Source organism: Seriola dumerili, unplaced genomic scaffold, assembly GCF_002260705.1.
Source record: "Seriola dumerili isolate Sdu_G_001 unplaced genomic scaffold, Sdu_1.0 BDQW01000138.1, whole genome shotgun sequence".
NCBI classification, from domain to species: Eukaryota; Metazoa; Chordata; class Actinopteri; order Carangiformes; family Carangidae; genus Seriola; species Seriola dumerili.
The window spans coordinates 4,275,440-4,288,004 of record NW_019174393.1 but is presented as its reverse complement, the minus strand read 5'-3'; the positions used below and the strand labels follow the sequence as shown (position 1 = coordinate 4,288,004).

At 42.8% G+C, this 12,565-nt stretch overlaps 1 protein-coding gene across 1 annotated transcript in view; it reads left to right on the top strand.

Moving 5' to 3' along the window:
• Nucleotides 1–2,606: 2,606 nt before the first annotated feature.
• ppfia2 (PTPRF interacting protein alpha 2) overlaps nt 2,607–12,565 on the top strand; it is a 143,679-nt gene continuing 133,720 nt past the window's right edge. The window contains exon 1 of the mRNA XM_022749369.1: nt 2,607–2,855. Coding sequence (XP_022605090.1) covers nt 2,607–2,855 — 249 coding nt within the window. The remainder of the gene's footprint in view (nt 2,856–12,565) is intronic.

Genomic DNA, 12,565 nt, shown 5'->3' with positions numbered 1-12,565 from the left:
GGACTTTTGCTCCGTATCGATTGATTTTTCATAGACAGAAATGATTTAAACAGCAGTCACGGTGCGATCAAAGCATAAGTGGCAGGAACAGGACAAAAGGGGATTGTATGTGCCATGAAGCAGAAAAAAACATCCTCAATACACTTTGCTTTCCACGCTGCTTAAAGCAGAAATAAAACGCCATTAAACAACAAAAATGTGTTTGGCATTTCAGTGCGTCTTGTCTTCGTTGGTGCATTGTGGGGACAAGTGCGGTGTGAGTGTGTTCAAGGAGAGGTTGTGAGTAAAAGATCAAATGTAAAGGTCAAATTTCAGCGTTAACCCTTCTCAATCTGGCAACAGGAGCAAACATAGCTGCCATTTTGCATTTCGAAATCACATGGAAATCACTAACTGAAGTTTTCAGTTTTCATTTGTTAGCTTGATGGACAATGACAACACCAGTCACCAATCTTTCCTAGTCAAAAATTACTCAAGGGTGAATTTTTCCTTTTTAAATGGTTGTTAAAAGGCACACAAACTACTGCAACCAGCAGCAACACTTGTGCCCTATGATCTGTTCTCATGTCCACTGCCTAATGCCAGATTCCAATGCATTTTTATACAACCGACACCTTCCTCTCCGCACACAACTAACATGTGTTGAGCCATAGTCAGGAATAAGCCACAACCTTCTACTTAAAATGCACCACCGATGTCCCAGTCCGTCCTCCGGCTGGCCCCCTCTCCAGTCCGAGCGAAGGCTGGCATGTGCGTCGTGTCCAGCCAAGCAGCACGCAGGCTCTGGCCTCTCAGATCTAAACGGCAGCGGATGGTGGCTGAATGGTGAGCTGGTGGGAGTCTGGCCGGGTGCCTGGAGAAGATATGGGAGACCCCGGCTTTACTGCCAGAACATGCTGAGACACAGACCTGCCATTATAACCTACCCAGAGGGGACCAAGTGTGGGCAATGGGTGATAGAAACCTCACTAAATAAACCTGGCCCGGGTCAGCACACTGAGTGACTAAGGTCTGTTGTTACGATTAATTTGAAATAATCATCAACCTGTAAGTGTCAAAGTTGTTTTTAGGCTTTTAAAACAATGTTGTATGAAGACTGAGCAAGTGACACTTTTAAATATTTTTCTGGAAGGCTGAATAGGTTCAAAATATATTTAACTTTGCTGTTGATGCTAGCTTATAGCATCAATCGTGGTTTTTGCCAGTGTTTGGTGCCAGCTAAATGACTGTAGCCTATGCTATTTTTGTGACATTGTGGTGCATCTAGCTATTAAGAAATTTAATATTCAAACTTTAAAGGGATATATTTAGACTTATTTGCCATACTGTGAGTTATATGAGAAGATTTATTTCGATTTAATTTCTGCATGCAATAGAAAGCTTGTTACAGCTAGTTAGCCTAGCTTCAAGCAAAGACTGTAAACAGGGGGGATAGCTAGCATAGCATTGTACCTTCCCACAACTTAAAAACTGAAAAATCATATTCACATACTACTTCTTGTATTGTAGAGACAAAAAATAAGACACTGCTTCAATGAGCAGTTTAGTTAGCACCAGTATGTGAAAACAAGATGTCACAAATAGGCTACTGAGGATGCTAGCTTCACACAACTCCACAACTCTGTCTGAAAACCGGGTGATTCTTGGATGTTTCGGTGACTTGCTTGCTAGTTAATTAGATGCAATAAGTAAAAATGAAAATTTTAGTACAGTTTGAAGGCATGTTTTTTTTCTGTTTTGACGAAGGCTGTTTAGCTTCCCGCATCTGTGGTAAGCTAGGCTAAACATGTTAAAACAGCTAAACAGCTCTTTCCTGTCAACGCACAGGGGTAAAACTTATATTAGATCATGGAAAGAAAGCAACTTATTATATTTTCCAAAATGACTAAGCTTCTGTCAATGGAGTAGGCTATTAGCTTTAATGTTTGCCTCACCTGTTTACATCTTTATAACCCATTACTTTTTGTGGCTTATTGTTTCAACACATGGCAAAAATGCGTGATGATGCAAACCCCGCTTTAGTCCCCCCAGTTTGGATGACTCCTGAGGCTCTCTGATGTCCCTCAGGGAAGCTGGAATATGGCTTCACATATCCACCATAGCATAGATATGGTGTATTATGCAACTCGATCTGGGCTGGCCCATTAAACAGCACAAGCATGAAATCTAGGGCAGAACGCCCAGCCTCCCAAGACGTCTCTACAGCTTTGAAACGCCAGGGTGACGTTTAGCCGAGCTCCAACTGTGTCAGGCCCAGTCACATACACATAGCTATACAAACAGTAATAGTGGATATTCACACATGTAGTAGACTCTGACACACACACATTTGTTTTTCTATAAATCTAAAGATCCTCTTTCTTATCATTAACGTAATCCTAATTCTGATTTTGAGCCTGAATCCCATTAAGATATTAAAATTGATTTGGTATAAATGCAACAAGACATTTTCGTAGTTTTAATTTAGAAACTTGTCATCTTATATACTTTGGAAGTTTAAATTGAGTCTAAGACCCCTGGTTCCCAACCAGGGGGTCAAAGAAATCTTAATTTAACTTCAAAACTCTTTCTAATCTCTGGTCTCCCTCCTCTCCGGCAGAGCCAAGATGATGTGCGAGGTGATGCCCACCATCAGCGAGGACACGGCGCTGAGCCAGCGCGGCTCTCAGAGCAGCGCCTCGGACCCGGACTCCCACTTTGAGCAGCTGATGGTCAACATGCTGGACGAGAGGGACCGGCTGCTGGACACGCTGAGGGAAACCCAGGAGAGCCTCGGGCTGGCCCAGCAACATCTTCAGGACGTCATCTACGACCGTGACTCGCTGCAGCGTCAGCTCAGCTCCGCCCTGCCACAGGTAAGCTGCACCGATGCTGCATTTGACTTTTTGGTTGGACTGTAACAGTGGGGCCAGCCCTGTAATCACGAATGTCCCTGACTGACTGATTGAATGATGGCATTTCCACCACTGCTCAGCGGAGAGCCAAGCCGCTCTGCTTTCCCGGCTGCTCAGGAACTGCAGGGAAGCGGAGGAATGCTTCCAATACACTGAGCCCCGCCTCCATTACGGCAAATAAACTACAGCCACATACTAGGTTTTGACCCAGTCTTGTCTAAGAAAAGATATTCTTGTTGCATTTTTGCCTTTATTGACTGATAGTGTAGATATAGACGGGAGAGATGGGACTAAGACATGCAACTAAGCTCTGTGGCTGGACCTGAAGTCAGGATGTTATAGTTATATGGTATGTGTCTTAAACTGTAGGCCACCAGGACACCTGTCTTTGACTTACAGTGTGTTATTTGCCAGGAGTATTGCAATCAAATAGTTGTATTAAATTACTTAAGAGTTTGGTGTATTTTGCCCGCACTGTACATTTGCACCTTGGAATCTTTAAATCTCTCTTCTGTGTTGTTGTGTTAGTATGTGGTTTATGGGAAATGAACATGTTGGAGCTGATGTATCATGTAGTGTTTTGTGAGTGATACTGGTACTGCTTTGTCAGGAAGGACTGGGAGAGATCACTGGGTGATATTTTTGGGGGTGTTTTCCATTATAAAGAGATGACTGGCACACAGGTGGTGAGGATGATGGCTGGAGGGGTACATCAGCACGGCACGGTTCCGCATGCAGTCTCAAGATCCTTCTCAGAGAGCAACCACAAAGTCCTTCTCCGTGTGGTGCATGAATTGAAATAAAAATACCAACTCTCAAACACAAGAGAAGAATTTCCACAACATGCTGCAACACTTTGTTCTCATTTAAATTCCCCATAGCTGCTTTTATTGGATGGGCTACAATTTGCAATAAGAGCAGTGTGAAATATATTCTTCCCCAGCAGTATCCCTCATTGAAACTTTGTGTAATTAACTTTTAATTTATAGTACATTACTTGATCACGCTTACATGAACATGGCACAAACATTGTGTCTTCCAGTGTCATTATTTTAAGAAAAATTTCCAAATCAGTGATTCTCATTAATTTCAAATCAAATCATGCAAGAGAGTTCATTAAAAAATGGGAATTTGGGCTATTTCTTTGTGTCCTTAAAACATTTATTTATTTTTTCTAATTACCATTCGGACTCCCAGTGAATTTAGATTGTTTTATAAAGCACCTTGTTTAAAGAATACACCAAATGGCACATTCCTGTGTGTGTTGATTTTGCTACACTTGTGTTTAAATTGCACCACCACATTCACAACCCATTCAATGTTCAACCATGTTGGTTGGATGACGCTGCACAGTTGCCTCTGTATACCAGTGAAACTTGGTGGAAATCTTCCACTTGCTCACGTTTTAGCAAAAATGTGGAGAAAAAAAATAATAAAAGTCTTACGTAATAATTCCTACAGTAAGCGGAGATTAGCACTTCTGGAAAGTGTGTCAGTAATTCTAGTCACACGCTCTCTCTCTCTCTCCCTGTCTCTCTCCCCACTCTCATTCCAGAAGACTCTGGAGGTTTTGCTGGTGGAGAGGAGAGGACTTTGTTCGCAGGCGGTGCCCACCGATAGCACAGTAATCCGCATAGTTTCAGAGACGCAGGCTGGGCACACACTGCGTCTGTATTAGCTTTGGTGTGATCTCACATTAAGGCTTAAAAGGGGTTTGAAGTGTTAAAATGATACTTCCTATTTTGAATTAATCCAGCCAAAAAACGATTCTCTTCTTCTTCTTCTTCTTCTTCTTGCCCCATGGACTTTGGAATAATTTGAATTAACCCACTTATACCTCTTCATTCTGAAGTGTTGGAGAGCTCCTGTTGAGATGTTATAAATATGCCTTTACCAGAGCGCTACAGTTTTCATTCGTGTCAAGCTGTAGTTTCGAACTCTGGCCTCCAGCTCATACTTTAGCCTCAGGGCTTTTATCTCCTTCAGAAGTTAAACCGTGGACATAATATACAGGTGAGAGTACAAGCCAAAAAAAAAGGGAAAACTTAAGCACTATAAAATGCTCTTCCCGGATCGTACACGCCGAATAGAACAGACATTAATCTTACCTCCCTTGTCCCATATTCGAATTTACGTCTTTCCCCATTCTTGTTAGAACAGCCAATGTGAGATTCTTTCTCTCCTGTCTAAACATTCCCACCGTTCCGTTTCCAGAGGAGAGCATCCGAGGGCTGCCAAAGTGAAATAACATTTCCATTATCAGACAATTTCACTCGTGTCCACCGGCAGTAAAGGCTCTGCTGTGGTGGCGCTGCTGTGGTGATGTATTGGTTGTCATTGTGTAATGACAAGAGCTGACATACCGTTCTGGTGCTTTTCCTGGCACCCCGGCTTAAATTAGATGTCACTCCGATGTGATTGGGATCCTCCTAGCGACATCCTTGGCACAAACGTTTCCATTAATTAATCTGACGGTGTCTTATTGGGGCCTGTATGATATCAATATTACTCTAATGGTTAATGAAGAGGTTTGTTAGGCCTGGATGATTGCACAGAGGCATTTAGCCAAGGGAAAAGTGGCCTCGTTGTGCTTCTGTTTAATATGCAGATAAGAATTGCACTCGTAGCTTCTGCCTTTTTGGACAATAAGAAAGAGCTTATTTCACAGACGCAGTCATCACCTTTGTGCTGGTGTGCCATGAATGTCTTTGCTCTTGATGAGGCTGTAATGATTTTACTGAATATGACACTTCTTTTATAACCACACTTCTTTAGTACAGATGTAATTTTGCGGCAATTTTAGGGCGACCAGCCGTGTGGAACAATGCTCAGATAATCATGTAGTGGGATTCTTAAAGAGGGCAATAGATAGCTTCCAGGTCTTTCACCACTCTGCGTGTGTGATTGCAGAGGAGGTGGCAAATGAGAAGAGAAGCAGCAGAGCTTCTCTTATAAAGACAGAAGTGGCCTCATTTAGGCGATAGGCAGGCTGTGAATGTGTCTTTACTGATATCCCTCCTCTGTTCCTGAAGCCCCGAGCACTGGCAGGATTAGGCGCTGGCCCACCACAAACTTCCCTCCCTCTTCTTCCTCTCCTCCTTTTTCTTCTTCTTCCCCCTTTCCTCCTCTCCCTGTTTCTGCTGTCACTGCCTTTTCTGCTATGTTGCGCTTTGCGTCTTGTGTCTTCCTCCTCTCCTCTGTTTTTCTCCCTTCTCCATCAGAGGTCACGGCTCCGCTTCACATCATGACACTTTCGACTGATCGGAGTGACATTCGCCGTCCCCGCTCGACGCTTCCAGGCAACACCCCCCCCCACTCCTTACATGCATAACAATCCCTGATTCCTTCATCCTCACCCACTGTCCCTTGTCTTCTCCTTCTACTTTTCATCAGGCCATTTTGTCACCGAGCAGGAGAATGACAGAGGCAACCATTAGCCATATATCTGTCATACACCCATTAGTTGCATGACATGCCCCGTGTACGTTGATGAGCTTCTGACTTCAACGTCATCGTTTAAGTCTCAATTACTCACCTGTAGTAGGTCTGGAAAGTTTGTGGCTTTGTTGCCTGAATTTCTAGCAATTAGAAATTACTCTGATAGCAATAACCTGGAGTAGCAATAGTCCATCAAAACTTCTCAAATCACTCTTCCATAATAAGCCTTTCCAATTCATCTAGTTACCACTTTCTTTTTGTGCACTCTTGTACAGTTGTGCACTAGTATTTCAGTGTAATTCATTTACCAAAAAAGAGGCAAAACACACAATGAACAAAGTTAAAGATCAATTTGACTGATAGAATTATTTATTTATTTATTTATTTTCTATAGATATCGCAATAATATCGCTATCGTGAATTCTTTTGGTCACAATGATCATGCCTTAAAGAAGCTATTTGTAAGTTTTGCTTATGCTACATAGCCAACGTTAGCATTAACAAGTGTTTACTTACCATTCTTGCTAAGAGCTTCAGCCATTGTTGCGTTTACAAGACAACAGGTTAATACATCTGGAGCAGACTGGACACTACGGTGACTCGGTATCGGAAAGTGACGAGAGGGGCAAACCGGGCCGGGGCTAGCTGGTTAGCATGCTAACTTCAGTAGAGAAAGTTATAGAAACAGAAGCAAAACAAGAGGGTTGCTTTCCACTGCTAGAGACAACTTTTGACGAGTAAAGAAATTTAGTTTGATGCTGAACTCGCAACATTTCTTCTAGACAGTTAAGTAAACAGCTATTAATGCTAACATTGGCTATGTAGCAATAACAAAACTTAAAAAGCTCCTTTCAAACTCTGATATTGTGACAGCACTATCCCAAACACAACTTTGCCTACTAGCTTTGAAGCTTTATGGGATGTAATGTGTTTCATGATTTATTGAATAAGCAACAATTGTTTGGAGCATAAAGAATATACTTTCATACTTTTCAGAGCCATATTTCAAGCCTATGGGAGTTGATTATTTGGTGCTCAAAACATTTTTGATGGAGTACTGTATTCCTTTTGAGAGTGGAAACATAGAGGAAACTTGTTTCTACAGTGATAGCATTTTATATTATTATTATTAACATGGCCATCTGGTATAATGAACATTGGTGCTCAGATTGTTTGAGTGTTTGAGTCCAAAATATATATAAAATATAACCTCCAGTCTATAGCCAGACATCCAGCAACATCAACATTGAAGAGACTATCCTTTTAAACTGCCCTCAGTTTGATATTTGTATGATGCGTCACTGAATGTTTAACAGGTGGGCAAAGTCTTCTTGGCAAACAAAGCAATGGATTTACCCCTCAACCACTTTTCTGCTCCTAATGCAACATGCATTTTATTGCAAACACCTTCTTCTTGCCTCTAACTATGAGCCTCTCTGGGAATTGAGGGGTACCACTGTCATCCGAAAGCCTGGTGTTTCACCCTTTTGACGCATTATTCTGGCTTGTTTCCTCTGCTACAGTGAATTTGGAGTCACTATGCTCGCACAAAGACTCCCCACTAGTACTCCATGGACTCTATTCAGAGAAAGAGATAGGGAAAGACACGTAGAGCATGCAGACAACCCAAAGCCTAAAGCACCGCGCACATGTGACCCTCCTCCCATCCCCCAACTCCCCGTATCGTGACACAGGCAGGCAGGCTGGCAGACAGGCAGCGTTCTCCGGAGCACTCAGCTGTGCGTTACTGTACTCGAAGGGCCCCGAGGGGATGCGGGAGTCTTCTCCCCATGCTGTTTATTTACTGTTGCCAAACATGGCCTGATGAAGGCTGCTGCTGTTGCTGCTGATGTTCTCCACAGCAGCATCCACTCCTGCTGATTCTGGTCAGCGACACCAAGCTGTCATCTTTGGCAAACACAAACTGGAGTTTTAGACATAGGAGGAGATGCTCTGGATAATAATTTACTAGTTTAATTGAACATTAAGAAGGTGAAAGACAAAACAAACTGGTTAACACACTCTTTATTTTTCCTTTCATTGTGACCATGGTATTTCGTGATCCTGGATGGTGAACAGGTGCACTTCAGCTTGGTCGGGAACACCAGAAGCCCAGCTGACCTTTTAGATGTTGTAAAGGGAATAAAAACACATGAAATGACAATTGAACCGGCTCTGTAAGGCTGTAAATGTGAAGTGGGGCACCAATATGTCCACGAGACACGTGACTTGCCTTTTGAAGTGAGCAGGTTTGCATCACGGTCACTGCTCTGCGATTTTACAGAGGTGCTATAGTCGTAGAAAGACAGCCAGTTTCATACTGTGAACTCTCCCTTTTTTTGATTTATCATTAAGAAATTACAAAAAAAAAAAAACACACTTTTTTTATTCACATTTAGATTCAGAACTCGAATGCGTGGGTCAGTGTGGATGTGTGAATCTCACCTGCTGGACCAACAGCACGGCCTCAGATCCACGCAGACGTTGATGCGAGAGCTTTCTCTCCCCAGCCAGACAGTAATGTATCACCAGCCAATTGATCACACACACACACACGCACACACACACATACAGACACACGCACACCGATGTTGTAATGAAAGCTAAGACTGCACTAGATTACTGTACAGGGCAGCCAATTGATCTGTGGTTTGTTCATTCATGACCATCCTACTGGCTTTGGTAGAAATTACAACAGTGTCTCTTCCTGCAACGTCTCTTATACAAAGGGCTGATTGAGCCTGGAGAGATGCTTTGATTTCACACAGCAATTACAGTTTCATTAAACGGCAGTAGTGGATTTATCTAAAGGGTGAGGACTATGTATATCTCTAGTATCTGGTCATTAGCAGCATGCTTTAAGTCAATAACACCGCCCCCCTCCCCCGTTTATTAATCATACATGACACAACCATTCGTCAAAGGGTCCATAGTCGCGTCCTCCCATCCTTCTTAAAGCATCAGCCAATATTGCCAAATGAAGGTTTGTAGTCATGGGATGTACCACTCCTCGACCTCCATGGGGGTGAGTGGTGAACCAGTAGTTGTGGGAGTGAGGGAGGAGGGAGGGGAGACGGTGAACCCCCGTGACAAGGGCAGAGTGTGGAAACGAAGATGACTAAGTTTATCGAGGATGGGAGGTGGATCCCGCTCCTCTTTGCTTCCTGATGTTTGTTTTTTTTTTTGTTTGTTTTTTTCCTTCTTCTCAATTCTCCCCTTCCTCCATCCCACTCCCCCCCCCCATCTCTCTGTTGCTTGCACAGGAGGCCCTCTGGGCTCCAGCAGTCAGCCAGTCAGCTGGTCTCCTCTGCCAGAGCAGCACATGATTTTCCATGATTACTGTTATTGTTTGTGCCCCAGTTCATGCCGCCTGCAGGCTAGATGTGCGGCTGATGCATGTGCAGGAAGACAAGCTACACTAAGACTTTACCAGTAATGACTTTTAGCTTCGGAATACATGTGGGAGTTCATTTACTGATGTCCTTGGCACAGCCATGTTTTGTCTGACATCCACTGTGATAGACAGTTGTGGTGAATTTTCCAATCTTCCTGTCTCGCAAGCGTTGATTTGCAAACTAAAGCCTCGTTTTTCTGCTCAATTTACCCCCAAAGCCTTGTTTTTCTTCCCTTCCCTTAATTCTTCTCTCTCTTTAATCTTCTCCAGATCGACAGAAATAGGGATGGGCCCTTGGCACACACCGCATGCATCGAGTGTCTGTAATGTCTCTGACAGAGCTGCTTGATCAATACCCTTGAAAGGTTAGGGTCTGATTAGGGAGACAGATCTAGTCCTCCTCCTCCTCCTCCTACCCCCAGATGAATCATCGCTGCTAGTGCCGATGCCAAGCGCTGGATGCTGGGTGACCGTTGTCTGACAGTGGGTTGGCGGGGGGAAACGGAAGAAGGGGTTCTGATCAGACACGCCAAGGTGACAAGGCAGTGCAGGAGGATCTCCTGCAGATGTAATTATCTCTCTAATGAACAGCACAGTAGGGCACCAGAGTGCTGTAAAGTCAGGAAGTTGCAGGGAACTGTACATCAGCATAACAAGGAAACAGCAGCTGCTCGCATACAAGGTCTTTAAATTCTACAAGTTGAAGTTAGGCAGATGTAAAAACCGCACAGAAGAGAGTAAATTGAACATTCTGAGCTGCTGCACAGCTTCAGCATCTTTTCCTGCATGAGATTGGTCCCATACTGGCGCCGGAGTCACCACAGACGCGCTGCTTTTAACTGGTTCACTTGATTTGATATTTCCGGAAGAAACCAGTGTGTTAACCACATTTGTCTCTAATGACATAATGAAGCTGATGCTGCAAAATGCAAAATACCTCTGAAAACTTTCATCACCACCACGCTACAAGGCAGGGTTGAATTTAATACTTTCAGAGCTTTGGGTCTGACTGGTTAATACTGTATGTGAATCCATTTTGGGTTTTTTTTTACTAATTCTTTTTTTTTATTCAGAGCCACAAAGATGATAGGAAAGATGCTCAGAGTGAAACAAAACCAGCCGCTTCTTTTCTCTTCAGTGTTCGCAGAATCAAATATGAAGAATAGTCAAGAATCACTGATTGCAGTCATTTCTAAGTATCTAAATACACTGCATTAAACATGGCAGGCGAGAGGAGTTCCTCACTGCTACACTGTGGTGCATTAATTGTTTCTGTCCAGATTCTTTTCTATTCATATTTAATGGACAAAGAGAATGAAATCGGTGAGTATTTTGATTCAGTCAGAGATATTTGTTACAATAGCAGTGCTTCTTGGATATGAATGAGGTCTTCAGAGAACCAATGCTGTAAATCGCTCCTCTAACCTGGTGTATTATTAAAAATATCAATATTTACATTACAAATGGACCCCAAACCATTAACGTACTTCTTAATTTAACACGAACAACAGTTTGGACATGCAGCTCAAGAAATAATATGGAGGTATGAGGTAATCGTGAGTTGCGAACGTACCCTGGTGCATCAGCTTCTTCCTGCACTTCTTGCATATAGCTTTGCAGCTCTTTGCTGTCTTCCTTGTTTTTAAATAAGAAAGAACCAAATGCAACCACACATCTGCCTTTAGACCTGTGCTTTCAGTGGAGTACAGTATGCAAGGGAGACTGTAAAAGGCATATGTTAAAAGATTTATGAATTGATTGAATCGGATTATTCCAATGAAAATCGTTTTGAATCTGGGAAAACTACTGAAACACTAAATTTAAACTAAATGACAATAAACAAGCTGTTTAAGTTATCATGCCAGAGATCAAAAATGCTGTTAATACCTGGATAGCGACGTGTTAACTGTTTAATATAAGCTGTAAGCACACTTATTAGGGAAAAAGGGCAGCCATGCAGCACCAGTCAGTCAGGCAGCCTGCAGCATTGTGGAGATGACTCTACAGACGGGAAGTAATTACTCAAGCATGACAGACCCAGTTGCAGAATGAAATATTTCAGTGCTGCTAAGCTATTGCTTTTAGCTGGCGATTGCAAGGTATTCATTTTTAATCAAGGCTTCTTCATGTACCACATCAGTTCTAAAAAAAAGGAGGCCCTCATTTGACACGTCTTTTGTAGAAATGAATAGCGGGAGCATCTGCAGGGGGAATAGTAGAAAAACCTGATTTTTAATGTAATTGATCCATCCAGTCCCGGATTCGATCTTAAGTGATAGCTCTTTTAGATTTTGGGTTCGCTAGACCCAGATAACATCTGGATTAATGAAGCTGCTGTTGGTCCAATATTCAGCTGAAAAGTGGACAGGGGAAGTTGAAGAATGTAAGTACAGATGCACGCCCAAGCAGGGTATTGGTTATAACTTCGTTGCTCTTGACTTTGTGGCCGAAAACTCGATACTTAATACACAGTCCTTTGCTGCACAAGTCTCCGGCTTCATTGAGTAAAGGCTGAATTATGCTGCTCCATTTTGGTGTCGCAGTAGTGACTCCATAGATGCCTGTGGCGCAGAGATTCATCTCTGGTTCAGAGTTGGATTTAGCCCCACTGACTGCTGTAGTGTCCGCTATGTAGACATAGACATCATCCTGGTTCCCTCGACAAAAAGCCAATGGGATTTTTACATTGGCTTTTGGATTATTGCAGAAAATAATCTTTGTGACGAACGAAAGTTTATGATACTTATACGTTTTGTTTATATGAACAACACTTTTGCCACTCATGCTGGTTCGTGGTTCAGGAGTTTAGTTCACTTCATGAAATCAGTGCTTGTGCCAT